The 21,662-nt window shown below is 40.4% G+C and overlaps 1 protein-coding gene across 11 annotated transcripts in view; it reads right to left on the bottom strand.

The window, feature by feature from the left end:
• Positions 1-21,662, bottom strand: part of IQSEC1 (IQ motif and Sec7 domain ArfGEF 1) — a 447,788-nt gene that overhangs the window by 90,433 nt on the left and 335,693 nt on the right. The window contains exon 1 of one of the 11 annotated variants that reach the window (XM_048491780.1): positions 961-1,225. The exons of the other annotated variants lie outside the window; for them this stretch is intronic. Coding sequence (XP_048347737.1) covers positions 961-1,025 — 65 coding nt within the window. The 5' untranslated portion in view covers positions 1,026-1,225. Of the gene's footprint in view, positions 1-960; positions 1,226-21,662 lie in introns of those variants that run through there. 11 annotated transcript variants of the gene reach the window in all.

Below are 21,662 nucleotides of genomic sequence, written 5' to 3'. Positions count from 1 at the left end.
AGATGACCTGTAGCAAATACAGAAACCAATTGCAGAGTATTTCAACCTTTCAGTCATGTCGTACAGCTCCTACAGATTCAGTGGGATTTCATATGGATTTCAATGGAATAGGTATTAAGAAACCTTTGGTTTCTTAAAAATTGTAATGAAAATATATTGTGTGAGAGAAAATGGAAAAGGCAATGAGAAACTGCAGATTCTTGAAACAAATTGCTATTTTTAAAGGTGATTGGCAGTTCATATTTCATCTGTTAGTAAGTAATAGCATGGCTAAGTAATTAAACAAGTTTTGATTCCATATTCAAATGACTAAGCTTTTAATTTTAATTCTGTGAAGGACAGATGGCATTGATGTAGTGTTTTGCTTTTGAAAACCAAGTAAATGTGCTGTAGAATATAAAAGAGCCCAGAAAACCAAGATATTCTGAAAACAAAGCTACAGTTGGCTGTAATCAAGATACATTTGCAAACCATTTAAAATTCTGAAACAGAACTTACTACATTATGAATATGTGCACTGAATGAACATACGGTGATACAGAGAAAAATCAGGAGATTATGCACTATTTTTTTCCAAACGTGTTTTTACATTTCTGCCTTTATATCAAGGGTAGGTCTGTGTACTGAAACAGTGTAATTGCATGAGGGCTATTTTCTAAAATACATTTCCGTAGGACGTTGTGTTTTTTTTACACTGCAAAAAAGTCAGCGACAAAGAAAACTGAAAAAAGCCTTTGTGTCACGAGATTAGTATTGTATGTGCAGCTGATTTTTTCGCCTGCCTGCTTGCTTGCTCGCACACACAGTCTCTCTCAAACACAAACCAAACCAGTGTTCCTAACGGAACAAAGCTGTTCTCAGATCGAAACACAAGGGGGGGAAACAGTCCATCCCCCCAAAAAACGACTCTTTATGCTTTAGGAAAACCCACGCGTCTTCCAGTACACGGAAATGGCTTACCAGCTGTCAAGCTCCAGCTCCAGCAGGGACTGGGTCCTCTCCGAGTTACAGTGCAAGCACCACATGGCTGGAGAGAAGTAACAAGGAGGGGCCCCGAAGCTGCTCGCATATCCTGCCCTCGGGCTCTCCTTTGGTCCCGCACCCTGACGGCAGAGAGAATAACTCAGGGGCAAGGATGGACCCACACCAGAGAGCGCCCCAGGGCTCTCTCCAAGCCAGCGAGAATGGCTGAGCTGGGGGTCCGGAAAAGCACGAGCCCTCGGAGGTCCACCCTCCTCAGCCCAGCGCGTGCGCGCGCGCCCCACTCACACTCTTCCACACTTCCATCCCGCTAGCAGCGCGCCAATAGTGTGAGCCGGGAATACAAATGCCAAAGATGGGAGGGGTGCATTGATCTTATTAAGCAGAAGCTGGTTTCCAGCGCAAAGAGAAGGGAGGGGGGCGAGAAGCAGTAGCGGCCACTACCGCCACAGGAAGGGAGCAAAGTCTGAGGTTGGAGAAAGAGAGAGCTAAAGAGAATATGCCTCTCTGTCGGCATTGCAGGAATGTGAAAAGGAGGAGGATGCAGGAGCAGCCGCTGCCGCCTCCCGCTCACACACTTTCCTCGCATCCTGCCTTCACGTGATGGAAAGAGCGGGGGCTCTGGCAGCACTATTAATAGCTGCATTCAGACTGGGAAAGGCAGACTTCATTGCTATTCAGCGGCTTTGGTGACACTGGAAGTGGCTCCCTCCCCAGGCAGGCACACACTTGGCATTGAGAGCAACAAATGTTTGCATTGGCTTTGGAATTGCTTGGAGTTGCTGGAGAGACTCGCTCTGCTCTTATTTTCGTTCTCTCCCTCCCTGTTTCTTTCTTAATCCACATTTTCTCCTTCTGTGACCCCCCCCCCCCCAAGCCATGTCTCTTATCTTTATGAAAGGCGTTTTCTCAGTGTAATAGGGTTCAAAGTTAATTAAAACTGAAATCTTGAGATAAAGATCTCAAAACTCCATGAACTGCAAAATCCACAACTGGAGCATAGTCAGATTTGTTTCAGATTGGTTTTAAATCTGCCTGCATAGAAGAGCAAAATATTTCTATTGGATTTGAGACTCCAGGTTTGAATCCTCAGGCTCATTGTGTCATGGAAGCAGGCTGACAACTAGTGAAAGTGGGTGGGGGAATGGGGGGGGGGGAGAATGTGTTACATGTGTGTAACACAATGTTGCTTCCAGTCAGTACTGGAAGTGACATGTCAACTGCATGCATCAATGTGATGCTCTACCATTTTGGCCTAACTCCAGAGTTTTGCCCAAATCCTACAGTATCAATATTAATGTCACACTAGTGATGGAACTGATTTGATGGAAATGATGTACCAACCAGCATGGTGTCATTTACAAAGATATTTCCTTATGTTGGCTCCCAGTGTGCCAGCAGGCAGCGGTGACCAGACTCCCTACATGGAAGCTTCTTGGGTGATCTTGGGCCAGTCACACACACTCAGCCTAACCTATTTCACAGTTTTGTTGTGCTGAGAAAATGAAGGATGGGGAAGGATATAAACCACTTTGGGACCTCAATGGGGAATGGGGAGAAAGCCAGGGTATAAATTAAGTAAAGAACATTACATTTTTCAAAATTAGGATTCAGGGAGAAGTTCTTTTTGCTTTGGGGTGCTGTGTGGTTTCCGGGCTGTATGGCCGTGTTCTAGCAGCATTCTCTCCTAACATTTCGTCTGCATCTGTGGCTGGCATCTTCAGAGGATCTGCTATCTTCAGAGGATCTTCAGAGGATCTTTTTGCTTTGTAGATAGATCAGTGCCAATCCTGTATACCATTCTTGCATTACCAGTATTAGGTGCTGGATTGTGGGCTCAGCATTTAACCCACATCCCAGTCATAATTTGGGGTATATATCTCAAAAACTACAGGAGTTCAGCATAAACACTTTGCTACATAAATATGACACAGCAAGCTATCTGTTACATGTTTCTCACATGCATCCTATCTGCATCCACTGTAAGAGCTGTTGATCAGATGTGTATCTAGGAGTCTGTGTTCAGAATTTTATCCCCAGTAAGTAGCGGCCAAATTTGATTTGGGACCACAGCATACAAGAAAAAGGGACTTTCCCCCATGCTTTCTCCCCCGAACATGGAAACAACCTAGGAAGCCACTACTGAGAAAGTGTGCTGTAGCCATTTCTTCCTCCACGCCCAAACAGCAATACCCAAACTTTACTAACTGTACTTTCTGAACACAGTGATTTTTTCCTTTGAAACTCAACCAACCATAACTCAAGCAAACAAAACAAATCAAAGTATCCACACTTCTTTGTGCTTCTGCAAGGATGGTTGCCACTCCATCCCCACTGCACTCCATAAAATTAGGCACAGTACCAAATTTCAGTACCAAAATTACATTTTTCTGCTATTACTGTAGTTTGCATTTATGGGATAGAATCCCCACACACAGAGCTAAAGCAGAAGGTGTTGATGTGTTTTATCATTGAAGTACGCACCCTTCTTTGGAGTCACTGTACTTTAGCAATGGTGGTCTCCACTGCTACAGCCACACACCGGCCAACTATTCACTGGTGCTCTGCCCTACAATAAGGATAAGTCTCCTTGGGGGCAGATATTTCTGTACAGATGTGATCCCACTTATGGTGCCAAAGATCCCAGAAGCCCCGTGGTTATCAAGAGTAAAGAAACCCCAATTTTTCTTCTTGTTAGGGGTTTCATTCCTTCTGGGTTGCTCCCCCCATCCATCCAAGATTGAAGATTACTGACTTTTTTTTGGAGCCCTCTCAATGTAATGTCACATTGTCTTTGTTTTTTTAAAAATGGAAATACCAAACGTTAATCCCTGCTAGGGGCAGGATCGACGGCCAGCAGTTCCGTAAAAAACATAACAATGATAACAACCTGCACAATATGGACATAAAGAAAATTGAAATTACATTTAAAGGGCTCAAAAAAAATCTTCAATCTTGTGTTGGACAGCGGACTGAGCAAAGCAACTTGGAAAGGGGGGCAGGCAAACTGCACAGCAGGCAATACAGCACCTTCTCTTGTGTAAACAAGGAAATGCAAGGAACCTGCACTGCAAAGAAACTGTAGATTAGGAGTATCACAGGAAGTGCTCCATGCATAAGGGGCCTACATATTAAAAGTGTGCATTACCAGTGGAAGAGTTCTTCCTTTATACAAATCCTGGTTACCCAATTTAATATGTACAAAATAACCCATTTTCCCAGAAAAAACAATTAGAAATTAAGTATGACAAGACCAAAGTGATGGTATGCATTACTAGACCTAAAAACCACACATGGAAATTAAGCGGGAAAAGTCTGGAGCACGTCTCATTCAACAAATATCTAGGTGCTGTATTTCAGTTGTCAGGACTTAGAACTGCTCATATCAAATATGTCATTGCAAATGCGTCTAAAAGTTCTGGCGCTATTAGAAACTACTACTGGGATAAAGGCGGTCATCACATCCCGGTTGCCATCAAACTATTTCAGGCTAAATCACTGGCACAATTATCATATCGTACCCCATTAACCATCAATGACTGCCTTTGTAATCTTGAACGTATCCAATCTAAATTTTTGAGGTCTACCCTACAGCTCCCAAAACATCTCGAACGCTGCACTGCATCTAGAGACCGGACTGATATCAGTATAGGCAAAATTATGGACGCTCTCTATATTACACTGGCATAGATTGTGCTATTGCCAGAGGGGCCTTGCTAGATATGTCTTGTTTGATGCATTTATTTCCCCGTGGCTTAGAACAGTATTACAGAAACTAGCATACTATGGACTCTCCCAACAACTAATCTGAAGTATGAATTACGATAGAGCTAGAGATCTTATTAAATTCAGAATTATAGATGTCGAGAGGCAACATGACCTCAATAAACTTAAAATTTCCTTTTTCAGTAAAATAACTCTCAATAAACTCTCAATAATGCCTTACTTCACTTCTCTGTCTAATGCTAACCATTGCTGAGCCTTCAGCCTATTGCGCTATAATGCCCTTTCGCCTACCTATACTGCTGGGATTTATAACAAAGTATCAATTGAGGGCAGAACTTGCAGTTGTCAAACAGGAGGCATGGAAAACACACAACATATTCTACTTGAACGTCCATATTATTATGAGATACGTAGGATGCTTCTTCCCTATGACCAGGCAAACTCCTCTTTGGCAAAGAAAGAAAAGATCAAAATATTGCTATCAGATACAAATAAACACCTAACGTATTCTGTTGCCAAGTTTGCTTGGATCTCTAGCAAAATCAGGAAGGTTCGACAGAGCTCTACCAGTTGTGCCAGATAACTTCCCCTTATTATTATAAGATGCATACTGTCTCTATTATCGTGTGCTCATATCCTGAATTTTCTTATGCTTTTATCTGTATTTTATTATTTGTTTTAATCTGTATTTTTGTAAATGTAACCCTTTTGTATCTTGCTGGTAAATGACAGTATATAAATAAATTGAATCAAACCCCAGCTCAGCAGCCTGAGGCCACGAACGGGTCAGACAACACCTGGATAAGGGAAGGTGAGAAGGATGAGGCCTCAGCGGGCAGGGCCAGAGAGGTGGAGCATCACATTATCAAAATGAAACATTCAAATAAAATAAACTTCACTAGTTATATACAGTCAATTAAACACTTTATTATGAACAGTCTGCAGAGGAAGAGGGAGAATTATAACAGATAAATCATTTCACAAAAACATGCATATTGTATGTCTTTGAAGAACATTCAAATCAACAACTGCCATTAACACAATCATTGGTCAAATTTATGGAGACACCCACAATGCTGCATTTCAGTGCTGTAACACTGTTGAAATATTTTTTTAAAAAAATAGCAAAGTACCACTATCACATTTACATGTAAAAAATCATCTGGCAATCAAGGGAGGCTGAATGGGGGAGGGCTGAGAACAAGAGAGAAATCAGGGTGCCCCAAAGGTGTGTTTTAAAAATGATCCCACCATAATGAGCAAAAGGGGGTGGTACACAACCACAAGGTAGTAAAGGACAAAATTGTACCACAAGGCTACAGCTTAATGCTGACAAAATAAAACCTCCAACTGGAGTGCAAGAACAACAGACATTTTACTTTTATATTTCATTACAAACTTAAATGGAAATGTATACAACTTTACAAGTATGTAACAAACCGGCCATCTATACAAGAACAAGCTAGCTGGGAATCTAGACTCAATGTCGACTTCATAATGAAACTTCAAGGCTCATTCTGTAAAAATAACAAAAATGCAAATAAATAAAAAAGTCCACAAAGACCCCCAATCCAAAATATAAAATTTTTATACTTACAAACTGAAAGGTACTAAGAAACACAACTTGTTACAATGAAATGGGATAATCTAGCAAAAACAAACAGTATATACAAATACAATCAATTTATAACCAAAACCCATAATATAAGCAAAACCCATAATATAAGCAAAAATAATAAATTACAAAATATATAAAGGATACCAAAAGGGACTGCGCAATGCTAGCTTGAGTCCTGCTTCTCGTAAAGTCCTTAAAGGAGCCAGAATTCAAGGCTAATTATACAACCCTCAAAGAGGAGAGAGAGAATAGCTAGGTGCAATCACTCCCTCATTAAAAAAATGGTCAAAAGGAAATTGAATTATTCAAACCGGAGGGGTGGAGTGTATTCAAACGAAAGATAAAGAAACTCTCAAGGCGACGTAATTTGCAATCCACATCCTCCTCCACATCAGAGATAAGGGCTAAAACTCCAAAGTGTAGTGAATTCCAAGGATGATTCATACACAAAAAATGGTCAACAAGTGGAGTGTCCTTAATTCCATTCCTGATACGAAAAGAGTGTTCAAATTCAATTTTCTCAATGTTTTACCAATATAATATTTTGTACAAGTGCAGACTATAAAATATTCAGAATTCACAGAACTGCAGTTGGAAAAACTATCCAAATCTTTGATGTAATTAGCCACAGGGAAAGACACACTCCTCATTTCAATTGCTAAAGGATAGGCAGCACAGTTGCCACATTTAAAGTGACCTTGAACTGATAAGGTTTTTTTCAATTGCTTGCCAGAGTCTGAGTGGATCAGAATATCTTCCAAATTCTGGATTCTTCTAAAGTTATCAAAGGGGAAACAGAGCAACCAGGGAGATCTTGGAGAAGTGGCCAATATCTAAGAATAATATTTTTAATACCTGAACTAAATTCAGTAAACTCAAAAGAAGATACAATTCTAGCTGTGCAAGTATTTGGAGTAAACAAATCCTCCCTAGAAACACTATCAGATCTCATTCTCGCTTTATGGATGATAGGCCATGGATATTGTCTATTCAGTAGCTTAATAGGGTGACAAAAAGGTGTGTTTCAAAAATGGACAACAACAAAAAAGGATGAGAATTAGCAATAAAGCAAATCTAGATTAGTGGGAGGAAAGTTCAGGCAAAATGTGCATCAAGAAAACACAAGAAAAATCCACATTTTTAACAATTTCAAACCTATTCCTAGGGACACCAAAACATGTGCAGAAAAACACAAAATCTCAATTAGTATGGAGCCAGACCTGATGGGAATAACATTTGTGGAAATAGTTCCCATCTGATGCCTATCATATAATTTGGATGCATCCACACATTGAGAATTCTCTAACACCATTTCAAGGAATACAGAGGCATTTCCATTGGCTGTAGAGGATCCACAAGAGAGTTTTGCCTACATTATCCTCTGTCATTTTCTCTACATTCCCCTCCACCTCCACTGTACCGTGAGCTTTTAAAGGCTTTTTTAAAAAAAACCAAACTGCAATTATAAAGTTATAGCCGTCTAGTGCTGTTGTTTAGGAGCTCCTTCGAATTCCTAGATTTTATTTTTTTAAATCAAGTATCTAGCCCTTTTTGTTGTAGACATATAAGAGGAAAGGAGGAAAGGGAAAGGACTTGCTGTACTATATAAGGGGAAAGGACTAAACCTTTAAAATGGAATTGAGAAGTCCAAGTAATGAGTATATTGTGGCATTAAATCATTATAGTATTATACACTATAGCTATCTTAACAATTACAGATTTTTAAAGCCCTCCAGTAGTATGGGGGGTTTGGAGTAAATGGCATGGGACATGGGGTAAATGGCTGTCACTGTAGGACTGAACTTCTGGGTTTGGCCGGCTGCCAAGGTGTGATGGAATACTACTGTAAAATCTACCAAGACACAAGGTAAGTCCATCGGTGCTGCCATTTGTGCCACTTTGCACAGGGCTGTGGCATAGGCACCAGTGCAACTCTTCTGCCACTTTCAATGTGCCTTCACCCTCCCCATCTCAGTGGACTGCTCAGTAATATACAAAAAACTCCCGTAAAGTATTCTTTTTTTAAAAAAATGGAGAGACTACGTAGCCTTTAAAAATGTCTAATCTTAAATGAGAATCACCTAAGCAGATAAATCCATTATACAAAAGCTCAGAATTTGTAACTGTCCCATCATCACAACCCCCTTCCAAAAAACCCACCTCTTCTCACAATTCCATCTGTGTCAACTACTGTGCAATGGCTGATTAAAAAAAACACCCTCATTCTCCACACATTTGTTCCAAGCATGTGGTTTTACAATTACAATTTGGCTAGAATACCAGCACTAAAAATAACACTGTAGAGGTTCCAAACAGCTATTTAGAACACAGTTGGATTTTATGTACACAGCAAAAATATGACACTAATATTTCCTCAAATATGTTATTTACCCTTCATGCAGAAATAATCCAAACATATTTCCTCAAATATATTATTTGTTTTTAATACAGAAAAGGAAGAAAGGTGATGCATTTTAGCCAATGGAATGGGGTGGAGCAAACCATGCAGAACTCTTTAAATAAGTGACTTTTTTAAAAGAATAATAGCAATAGAACAACCATTTTTAACAAAAAAAAGCTGAATTAGAGAGAAGGTGTAGAGTAACCCCATCCCATTTTCTCTATGTTAAATTACTCTTTTTAGATTGTCCTCTGGGTGCCTCCTCCTTAGACAAGGCAGACAACCATCAGGCACAAGGCTGTTTCTGTTGGTGGCATGGAAAGTTTGAAGCATCCTCCCACAAGCATATCCATCAAGGTTCTATGTTATCTTCTACATGTAATTGCAAACAATTTAATAAACGTAACCCAAGCTTTTGGGCAGGATTGAAGTTATGATGCGACAACTATTCACAATCAATTGCTATGTCTCACCCACCCTCCATTTAACTTGCCCTGTTTTTACTATAATCAATTTTCCCTAGATTTTATGGCCCACTACCTTGGAGGCATGCTCTGGTCAAAATATTTATTAGAATATACATCTGAAAACTTGAATAAATTGGTTACTTTTGAGACAGAAAAGGGTTATCAGAAAGTTGTTTGGTCAGTGGTTCTGCCATCACTCTGCATATGATGTGCAAACAAAAGTGCAGGGCATTGAATGGAATATAAACTGAGTTCATAGAACAAAATATACCACAATGTCCATGTGTTCCCTGAAAAAAAGCATAAAACAGGCAATTTTGGCCAGGATGCAAAGAGAATTTTAGGCTCAATGTAGTTGTTTGTGTACACATAAGAACACAATGTGTGTTTGAAACTTACCTTAAGTTAAAAGAACATTTTTCAAGGCAATTGTGAAATTTATCAAATACAAAAAAAAAGTTGTAAATTTGAAGTTTGGCAACCTCCAACAGGGCTGCAGCCTCCAGCCCAGGTCCTTTGGGCCAAGCTGCAGCCACTGCCTTCCCTCGCCTTCTCCCAGCCCAACTTGGAAAAGGGGGGCGTGCAGCAGCCAGGTAAGTCATCAGCAGTGAGAGGGGGCGCGGCTGGGGGGGGGAACCAGTTGTTAAAACCCCAGCACTGATGTGATGCCACAGAGTTCATCCTCCAAAATGGCCATTTTCTCCAAGGGAACAGATCTCTTTGGTCTGGAAATTCCAGGAGATCTCTAGGCCCTATTAGGCGGTTGGCTGCTCTAAAATGAGAACAAAGGAACCCGATTTTCTACCCCAATTATCTTCTTCTCCTTATAACTATGTCAGAACCATACTAAAATAGAGATGCATGAGTTATTGTTCAATACATATGGTTTCTTTTGGTCAAGAAACCACTATTTGCCTTTCTGTTAAATAAACTGAAATTAAAGATTATCCCAAGCAATGTGTCCTGTGTACACATTAACAGAAATTCTTAAGGATACTCCTACGTCATTTTGTTATGTTTTCTTTCATATGAGCTCTCATTTTCTAGGAGATGATCGTGTGGAAAGGTGCTTGTGCAGTACTGAGAGTCTGTTCTGTGTGTTAGGTTGCCTCGTGTTGTGGTGGCCTGCTCCCATACCCGGCCAGTATGAGCAGCAGTGGTGGGAGAGGGTCAGGAAGAGGGGCCTCCTGGAGACGGCAGAGACATAAGACCTCTTAGGAATCTGGAGGGAACCTGCCATTCAGCAGGCGCTGGCCAGGAGTCTCTGCAACCTGGATGTGTTCAAGAGGGTAGCTGCAGAGATGAGGCGACTGGTCAAAAATCATGATGCCCGTGTTGCCTCTTCTTTGTGTGGCTGCATAGCTACACAAGCACAACCAACAAAATCGGCTCATTCCGCACATGCAGAATAATGCACTTTCAAACTGCTTTCAGTTCTCTTTGAAGCTGTGCGGAATGGCAAAATCCACTTGCAAACAGTTGTGAAAGTGGTTTGAAAACACATTATTTTGCGTGTGCGGAAGGGGCCATCATTCCATCCCCACCAGAATCTGAAATGTATTTAACCATAGTTGGGCACTGAACTAAAGAACATAAGATTTCATAACATTAATAAGCAAAATATTAACAGTGATATCCTCTAAAAATCTTATTTCAAAGACTTGGCACACTCTCTGGCATGCTACTTATTTCCTGCTTTATAAATGTAAAATCAAATAAAGAGGCCTGTGATCAGCATAACTATGCTTCATCAGACAGCGGGAGATATTTCTAGTGGTAAGTTTGTAAGTCTGCTTTCAACTGTTATGGATGGAACTATGTTTTACACAAAATATATTTGACTTTCAAATATAAACCTATAATCACATTCTATTAACTTTACTGAAATTAATTGTTTGACAATCTGCTAGGATGCAGCTGACTTCACCGAATAAGCTCATTAAATCATGTCCACTGAAAATGCAAGATAAATAAAGCAGAAAGTCATTATGTTAATTAATAAAATAATAGAGGTAGTACCCAATCCCAGTAGGCTCAATGGGACTTATTTCTAAGTAAATATGCATAAGATTAGAGCCTTAATCATCAGGAACCATGAAGATATACTTTTAGCTTCTTCTAGAAAGTGAATCCTAAACAATCTCCAAAGAGTGAAATTGTTGTGGGCTCAGATTCAGTCAGTCAGTCAGTCAGTCAGTCAGTCAGTCAGGAGTCCGCTGATGAGAAGGACTGGCAGGCTGCCCCCACAGTGCTGCAGCCCCAGTCAACCAGGCCTCAAGCACAACTGGAAGCCTCACAGGACACAGACAGAGCTAGCCTAAGTCAAGAGTTGGAGGTCAGAGTGCTTGCAGAAGCACCTCCAGCCACTGAGGCCCAACCTAGCAGCCCACCAAGCTCACCTGTGTCTGTGAGTCAGTTGAAAAGTCATACCCAGCAGGAACTGTATTCTAAGAGGCACAGTGCATGCTTGGAAGCCCTAAGGCAGTGGTGGCGAACCTATGGCACGGGTGCCAGAGGTGGCACTCAGAGCCCTTTCTGTGGGCACATGTGCACAGAGTTCATCATGGGGGGAAATTCCCCCCCCACACACACACACATCTCTCTAGGCTGGCCTGAGCATGATCCTTTACCTGGGAGTAAACTTGGTTGCTGGTAATGGGGCTTGCTTCTGAGTATACCCTCCTAGGGGCGTGATTCACCCATTCAAAGTATTGCACGGTTGCTTCACTAAGCTTACTCCTGCGCGCCTCTGAGCCAACTGTTTTTTCTAAACGAAAACCTCAGTATTCAGGTTAAATTGCCGTGTTGGCACTGCGATAAATAAGTGGGTTTTGGGTTGCAATTTGGGCACTCGGTCTCGAAAAGGTTCACCATCACTGCCCTAAGGCAACACAGAGAATGCTGTGAGTCAGCTTAGGATCAAGACTGAGTCACAGCCCAGACATATAAGAAATAGTTCTGGGAAGTGAAAATTGCAGGAGCAGCCTTGTTGAAAGTCTAACAGCCTTCTGCCAAACCTGCTTGCAGACAAAACTCAGACTTAGACCTGACTCTTCTCAGACCTGTTCCTCTGGACTCAACGTAAGGCTGCTTTCTCCCTCTCTCCCATCTGTGCCTGCTATCAGCTTTAACCTGACTCTCTGTACGCCCAGCAGGCCAGAACAAAAATTTAAAAATAGGGTATCAGAAATTATGTTTCTTAGATTTTGCCAAAGTTTCTACAGACTGTTTTAATATTATTTGGAAAGTGCTGGAGCAGAACTGATTTTGGATGTTTGTGGAACTGTACAATTAGCATGTTCTGAAGATGCATACCTCAGGATAGTCAGGCTTTCGTTCTTTCTTTCTTTATTGGTATTTATACCCTGTCTCATACTAGCATTTCTAAACACCTTACAAAAGTTAAAAACAATAAAAAGCACAGTAAAAATATCATGAATAAAACATAGCAATTAAAATAACAACAAAATAGCATTAAAATAACCCCAACCCCCATTCTCCCACCAGCACCTCCCTGACCAGCAGCTGTAGAGGGGGCTTTCAGGGAGGCTAGCCAAATGCCTGGGTGAAAGGAAAGGTCTTTGCCATGTGTCTAAACCCATAAAGAGGACCTCTAATCTACACCAATATCTGTGAGTAGTTCTATCAAGTCATCATCAGCCTCTGGCGAACCCAGCAAGGTGCTTCCAAGGGAAATGAGAAGCACAGGTGGTTTAAGTAAAGCATCATGAGTGCACTGGTCCTTCCCCATCCATGTGAAGGATATTTGCTATTGTCCTATGTGATTAAAGTGAATTGCAGCTAATGAAATAATTGAAAGCAAAACTGCTGTTCTCTCAGGAATACTTATAATAAACAACAATCCTCATTTATTTCCTTGTTTATGAAAAACCATTTCCAACAGCTGCTGTGAAGCTGTGGGGAACCCAAGTTAGGTCTGGGTGATCCAGGTCCAACTTAGAAAACCTGAATGTGCAGTCTGGCCCTTACCTACAGCTGCATTAATTCCTATCAGTAATATGGCTCATAGCTAACTGAGATGATTAAAAAGCACATCTCTTTCTCATTTTGTGTCTTTTAAGGTTGATACAGTAAAGATTGAACCTCATTCCATTCATTTGTTCATCTACAAAACAGAAAACTAAATGAGTGCCTCACAAAGCTTTTACTTTTGTCAGCAAAGCAATACCTAGTAACGTGAAATAAGATTTGACCAATTATTAATTGGTCAATTAATTACTCAACTACCTTAGAAAATATCATGCTAAATAAAAGGGATTTCAAAATAAAACAAAGTATCACAGTGCTGCTCTTAACTGCCAGATGTATTGAGGGTAGAAGGCTTTTCTGTTTTTAAAAGCATTTCCCATTTAATTGAATCAGTATTACTTAATCTGTCACGGCTTTTAATTAACGGCAACATTAGCTGAAGCTTTTCATTTGTCTTATGTGTTGTATTTATTTTTTAAAGCTATTTTTATTGTCATTGCAATACTATTCCATAGGGGTTTTTTTTGCTGTATTTTGCCTGGATCATTCTTAGAGCAAGATGATACAGAACCACAGTAAGCAAAGCAAATATATAAATACACTGGTGCACTTGCATGTAGGATATGATCAGCAAACTTAATTGGTGTTTTGTAGTACTAAGAAACAATAATCCCCACCTATGACTAGTAGTATAGGCAATGAAGATGTAGCAAATCCCTCTGCAATAACTGCCAAGATTGTTATTATAACCGATCTGAACTTACTGATCCAAACTGGTTGTAATGGTGCTGTCTATTACTGCAGGTTTGCTGACTATAGGGTATCTTGCAACTACACCAAAAGTCCCCATGGATACCTTTTGAGATGCCAGACAAGTATTTTTAGAAAGTGAGTGGCAGGACGGAGTTTCTGCTTCCCAGGGCTTTTGATTGACCACTGGAGATTTGACTGGCTGTGCAGATTTTTAAAAACATTTCTTCGAGAGTACCTGCCACCACAGTACAAGGATCTCCACCCTGTGACTTAAGGTGAGCTCTGAATGCTCACTGCCCCCAACACGCAGTGCCAGAATTCCAAAGAAGCTGGCAGGCTCAAAAGCATTGGGGACCTCTGACCTACATCAATGTACGTGTGTAGGGCTATCAAGTCACCATCAACTTCTTGTAACCCCAGCAAGGTGCTTCCAAGGCAAAAAAGAAGCAGAGGTGGTTTGCCATTGCATCCCTTAGTGGAACCTTCCATGGTAGTCTTCTTTCTAAGTACTGCTGGCCCTGCCTAGTTTTCAAGATCTGATGAGATTGAGTTACACCATGCCGCCTGCCCTCCCATTTACACCAACAACAAAGACAAATATTAGCCATTTTATGAGGCAAATGGCTCATATGCACAAGCTTGCTGAATTACTGAGGAATAGATTACAACAGCTTTCAAAGAAATAGATACATTTCAATATATTAAAACAAAAGTAAGGAATTGTAGCAGACGGAGAAGCTTCTTTGTTGGATTTTGCTGCTTTAAAATCCAGCATTAAGAATACAGCTACCCTATTAAACTGGTATAAATACATTAACAGTTACTGTCTGTTGATAAGACTCCTGCAAATCATAGTTTGTTGGTGATGCAAGAATCCCCCTCAACAAATTACACATCTTATAGTTCCATAAAACAAGGGAATGCCTGTTGTATTTGTTATAATTCTGCAGTGTGGATAACACTGAAATAGCAAAGGCTACGAAAGCACAGTGGTATGACATGTAGTAAATACAGAGAAGGACTTCTAAACCATGCCATGCATCCACCTGATGGACCAGTCTTGGAAACTGGTTTGCTAAGAATATTAGTATTCATAATTGGCTGCTGAGAAGAGCAAGATTCAAGTCTAACAGGACCTTAAAGTGTCAGGGCATAATCTTTCAAGAGTTAAAGCTCCCTCTATCATATCTAGGGAGGTAGATATAAAAATCAGAGAGGCACTAGTTCAACTCCAATATCTTCTGATAAATACTAAATGGGCATGTGCACAGTCAAACTTTCTACCCATCAAGGCAACACTAGATACTTGGAGCAATCATAAAAAGGTCTGCTTAGAAGTAAATCCTACTGAGATCACTAGGGCTTGCTGGTGGCAGAAAGTGCCATCGTCACAGTTGACTTAACAGAGACCCCACAGGAGTTTCAAGGCAAGAGAAATCCAGAGGTGGTTTGGCTTACTGCCAAGAAAACCTTCACAGGATTGATGTCATGATATGCCCCAACCCAGGGGATTATTCAGGCAACAGAGTTTACCATTGTGTGCCCACTTCTCCAGTACCCTCTTCTCTTGTGCATATCCAACCTCAACATTTTATTTTGATCTATTCTAAATCACCTATTTTTGCTTAATCTTCACTGCACATTGCTTAGGAAGTTCTACAAGAAACTGGAAAGACAAGGAAAAAGTGAACGTCTCTCAGAATTTGATAAAGTTACAGTGCGTTTCAAATAGCTCAGAATTTAATAATCATGAGCTTTTTCTTACCACTAACAAAACTTTCACCCTCTTATCAATGGCTAGCATTTGTGCTTATCTGTATTCCAAAAAGAAAAGAAAAATCTGAGGCTCAAAGGAATTATTTCATGAAAAGCTGGCAAACTTCCCAACCAAACCCACATGCCTCATTCTTACCTCATTCTTTGCTTACACAAGATACAGCCTCTATCCTTTGAAGGAAATTATATGGGCAGCAAAAAGGTCAGAAGACTATCACCCTGCTTGGTCAGGTTTGAATATCATGCCATCTTTTGTTTAAATGGTGAATTACATGTAGCTGAAAAATAAATGCTTCAATATTTCATGATGTATCTGCACATCTTTATTCATGTTATATTTTTCTTCTGTAACTGTAAATGACAAATGTACTGATAATGGTACTATTTTCTAGATTAGAGTAACTCAAAAGGAATGATAAAACACAGTTCAACTGTGCATCAGAATGACTCAGCTCTCAAGAGAAACATTGTCACGCTGCTTACCAGTTAGGGAACAAAGACAAGAATCTGCATATTTTTAATAAATAGTAATATAATAAACACACTGGTTAGATAGGTGTGTTTAAATCTGTTTGCAATGCAAAGGTTAACACCTGCATTTATTAGAATTTATCTCTGCCTTCAATGTCTTCTTAAAAATGCAAGAGAAATATGGAGAAAATTAATCCTTGTTGTCTTTTCCTGCCTCATAGTAGATCAGCAAGGATTCTAGTTCTAGATTTTCCTGCCTGGGTTGGTAGCTAATCCAGAGGTTAAAAGTCCAAGCAGTCTGATAACAACGAACCAATACAAAATGTGGAAACCTAGACTCACAAATCAGCAAGGTTATACAGATTCTTTGATCTCAACTTAGGTAAAGAAATATGTAGTAAACTGAGAATGACAGCATTGTGTGAGTACACTATAATGTCAGAACCAGACCTTAGCACATGTTCCCTTTGATGGAAAAGGGGAAAGATGTGGTTGCTGTTTCAAATGACTGTCATGTTTCTCCTTTAATGTTTACTAGTGTTGGCCTTTGTGAACAGGATCACCAGGGAAACCTATATATGTCAATGTTGTGTGATACTGCCATCATTCTGAAACTTTGATTTGCAGACACACAACAATTTACAGTTCTTTGATGACGCCAAGTAATAAAGATTGTTTTATCATTCACAATGCAAATTGGGGAGGGGATGTGTGTATTTGTGGGGGGATTCCTTTTGCTGTAGTAGCACATGCCAATACAACAGATTGGTGTATCTGAATTAATCATGCACTCAACTAGTGACAGCGCCTGTCAACTCACATCACTTACACCCCTTCTCCCAATTTAAATTGGTATATTACTGCCTAAACGCCAAAAACACTTTTTTTGCAGTCAAAAAGAGGTGAAAAACATTCAGGAAAATGCAATAAATACTTAAAAACATAAAGTAAGCTCTGAAAAATGCAGCTGCATTTGTGACTGACACACTGCTTCAGAAAACAATTTGACCTGTCCATTAAAAGCAGCAATTAAAAATAAGCTTGTGTCCCTGGAAATAGAATATGTCCATTTTACAGAAGCAGGTCATAGAAGAATTGTCCTTAACAAAATATAATTTTTATAGCCATTTCAGTTCTCACTCAGGCTGTTTCCGCACGGGCGGGATACAGCATCCCAGGCGGGATACAGCACGGGCGGGATACAGCATCCCAGTACAAGCTAAAAACAGCATCCCTGGGGAGGGGTTTGCATGGCCGCTGCCACTGTGATGCAGCAGCAGTGGCCTCGCGAGCCCTGAGCGGCGCGAAGCCGCTGTTTCCGAACCTCACTCCCTGGGCGAGGTTTTTCGGAAACAGCAGCTTCCAAACACCGCCGTGCGAACAGCAGCGGCTGGAAGGCACCGTTCCCCCCTTTCCTGAATGCCTTACCGTCCCTCCGACCTTCTGGTGCGTCGCCCAGGCCAGGGGACATGCCCCCCTGCCCTGTGACTCCAGAGCTGTCACGCAGGGCAGGGGGGGCGTGTCCCCTGGCCTGGGCGACACGCCGGAAGGTCGGAGGGACAGTAAGGCGTTCGGGCAATGGCGCAGCCTCCGCGCAGGCTGAGCCGCCATCCCCGCCCCTGCCGGGACCGTTTGTGTGAACGGTCCCGGGGGGGTTGCGTTGGCATCATATACAGCGACGCACCCCCCAAGCGTGGCCGTGCAGAAACGGCCTCAGCTTCACCTCAGTGCTAATGCTGTTGCTGTACAAGCTTTTCTTGATTTAAGGTAAAGCAAACTTGCCTTCCAGAACTGTTTTCATTTTTCTTCTCTCACTTTTTATATTCTTGAAAAATCTTTTAAAGATCAACATTTAGACTAGAATAGACTAAATACTATTTTATCTGATACTGTTAAGGACTACATGGCCCTTTCTGCCCATGGAGTCAAAGGAATAATTGCTCAGAGCTTTTCTGGCATTAATACTTTGGCACTTCATATGTCCTTTGCAGTTCCTCCTCCTGCTCTTCATTTGATTAAACTGCTATTTTCCACTTCAGAGAGAATTTAAAATCAGCTGTGATGCTCAGTGATTCATTGATGTGTGGAAAGAGGAGGCAGAGATAAAGCATAGCTTCCCATCTGGTTCCCCCCATCCCACCCCGCCAATATTTATAAAGGCACTGGTTGCTGTAAGCTAACAAATGAAGGGAAAAACTGAAACATAACAGACTACAACACAACTTTGTGGGAATAACATTTCAGATACCTGGCAATTAAAACAAATAGTCACAGTATAAGAATGAGATAGAGAGAACACAAAAAATAAACACATTCCAGTTCTGAGATAAAACGTTACCTTATTGGCATCGAAATTAAATAAATTTGGAAAAACAAAGAAAAAAATGAGTTTGGACATGGCAGGGATTGGAGGCAAGTCCTTTATGGGCTAGATTTTAAGTCCTTTATCTTCCTCTAGAGACTTATGGGAAGGAAAGGAAGAGGGCACTGGGCAAAAAAGTAATGGAGGGAACACATCAGCAGGAGGAAGGGAGGATCGCTTCTTACATGACTTCTGTTTACTCGAGCCTGCAATAGCACACTTCTTTCTAGGATGATAACAGCAAGGAGCCAGAGCTGATTTGCGGCCACCCACAGGCTGCAATCTACAATACAGATTTTAACTACCTCTTTAGGTGGAAACTTCTGTGCTTTTCTATCATTTGTATCCTACCCCTCCTAGCATACACAACATTTATTTAATTTCATATAATCTCTGTGGATTAAGTTTAGCACAATGAGAAAGACTGATGAAAGATGACTCAGTGAGCTACATGGCTGACTGAAAGTTCAAACTTTTGTCTAAAACTCCAACCCCTTACTTATGTACTATGTGGTCTGATCATCTCAGCCCTAATTTAAATGTGATGCTGGCATGGCACAGAACTTTCCCATGCAACCTTGCACAGATGTAGTGTCACTCTTAAATTGTGCTACAACCCTTGCAAAGCAGCTATGTAGGTTTAGATTACATGTCAGAGACACACAGCCACAGTGACTATTGTGCTAGACAATGAATCCTAGGAGCTATGGGGGCAGAGCTTTGGGAAAGGAAAACATTGTAAATGCTGTGACATCACTTCTTGATAATCACCATAAAGTGATTCACAGACCCACAACTCTTGGGAAATTCCATAGTCCTCACAGAGGATTAATCCTAGAGTATCTGGGGAAGAAGGTTCTGATATTACTTCCAGGTGATTGCCGGCAAGTAATGTCATAGCATCTGCAATGTCACCATCCCATTTTTCTCCTGCTGCTTAACAGATGGAGCATGGGCAAGTGAGGAAAGGGGCAGGAGTTCAGCTGACCAATGCAGGGCCATGATGAGTCAACTAAATCTATGCAGCTACAGTGAATGGTCTCAACACAGCTGTGCAAAGTAACCTCACCAGAATCATATTTAAAACAAGCTTTAGTCATGTCTTCCAGTGGCAACAGGTATCTTTAGGAAAATTTAAAGAGTTATGCATGCTGAAAGATCAACATAAAATACATTAACTGAAGAGGACAATAAATTCAAAAGCTATACAGAAGAGATGAAAGGATGGCAGATTCCTTTCAAGAAGAAGTGGTTGAAGAGGAACCTATAGTTTTAGCAAGTTAAGTGAATGATGCACTAAAAGCAATTGGGAGATACCAATCACTAGGAGCAGATTGGATAGCAATACAGCCACAAAAACCCACTCCATTAAAATCTTAAGAAGAGTACGTCAACAAATATGGAAAAAGGCTCAAATACTTGAAATACGCAATTTACTTTCCAATAGTGAAAAAAGGAGATGTCAAAGACTTCATCAACTATCACACCATCCCATTAATTTCTCACACAAGTAAAGTGATGCAACACAGACTGTTACCATAAATGAAATGAGAAATGTTCCAGCTGGATTTAGAAAAGGCACTAGAGATCACATCACAAATTTACTTTGGTTACTGAAGCATACGAGAGAATTTCAGAAGAAAATCAGTTGTGTTCTACAGATTATAGCAAAGGTCTTGACTGTGTGGCTCATGAAAAGTTTCAGCTGTTTTTAAAGAAAAATGGGCATGCCCCAACATCCAGTATTTTTTGATGTACAACCTGTACTATGGACTACTGTTATGACAGAATATGAAGAAACAGAATAGTTTTTAACTGGCAAAGGATTTAGACAAGGATGTGTTTTATCTTCCTATCTCTTCAATCTATATGAAGAACTTATCATAAGGAAAGCTGGATTACATTTAGATGAAGGTGAAGTGAAAATTGGGAGGGGGGTAAAGATGGAACAGTAACAATTTGTGATTATTGCCATCAATTATACCATATTACTGGCAGAAAATAACAGAGACTTGAAACAACTATTGGTGAAGGTGAATGCAGAAAGGACCAAAACAGGATTACACCTGAATATCAAGAAAACTAAAGTAATAACTACTGGGGAATTACTCAACTTGAAGGTCGACAATGAGGAAACTGAAATTGTTCAAGACTTTCTATTCCTTGGCTCCACTGTCAACCAAAAGAGAGATTGCAACCAAAAACAAGTAGGATATTGAGACTTGGAAGGGTAGCCATAAAGAAGCTAGAAAAAATACTTCAGCAAAAGGATGTGTCACAGGCAACGAAGATCAAGTTAATTCATGCCATAGTATTCCCTCTTACTATGTATGGGTGTGAAAGTTGGACAACTAAGAAAATAGATTCCTTTGATATGTACAGTTTTATGGATACCGTGGACTGCCAAAATGATGAACCAAGTAGATTCTATATCAAATCAAGCCTGCAGTTTCCCTAAAAGCTAAAATGACTAAACTAAGGCTGCCATCCTTTGGGCACATTTTGTTCTAAAGGGCCTGCCTCCTTTGAAATACTCTTGAGAATGAGCAAATATACATAAACACAATTATAAATAATCAGGCTTAAAACAATAGCATAATATTCTGTGATTTGGCTAGTAGACATAGGTTTTTAATATTGTAATTATATGCAATCACGTAATTTTTGCAAATAAGCGCTGAACTCCAAGCCAGAAGGTATTTTCCAAATTATTTTATTTCTTTGAAATATCAAAAATACTAGTTCTTAGGAAAAGGATTCTTATTCCATGCTTCATTCAAATGCAGTGGTCACATATTTAAAAACACCCAAATGATTTCCTTGACACATACTTGAAGAGTAGTCTCAAAGGCAGCACAGGTATGGTAAACTGTCTGGAGATCACCTAAAAGCTAGAACATTTCAAGGAGATTGTGAAAAACATTCTTTCATCAATAACATGTGACATATAAGCCATCGAGGTTCATAGCGTACGTTCACCCTGGTGTTACACAGAACACACTGGAAAGGGAATTCAGACAGTAAATGTCAGACTATTTCCTGAAAGGACACAAATCTTTAATACTAGCTGTACACTTGCTGGAAGATTTCTGGTCCTTTATTTTTTCCCACCTATGG

Source organism: Sphaerodactylus townsendi, linkage group LG03 (assembly GCF_021028975.2).
Source record: "Sphaerodactylus townsendi isolate TG3544 linkage group LG03, MPM_Stown_v2.3, whole genome shotgun sequence".
NCBI lineage: Eukaryota > Metazoa > Chordata > Lepidosauria > Squamata > Sphaerodactylidae > Sphaerodactylus > Sphaerodactylus townsendi.
The sequence above is the reverse complement of the archived record's forward strand: the minus strand, read 5'-3'. Positions and strand labels throughout refer to the sequence as shown.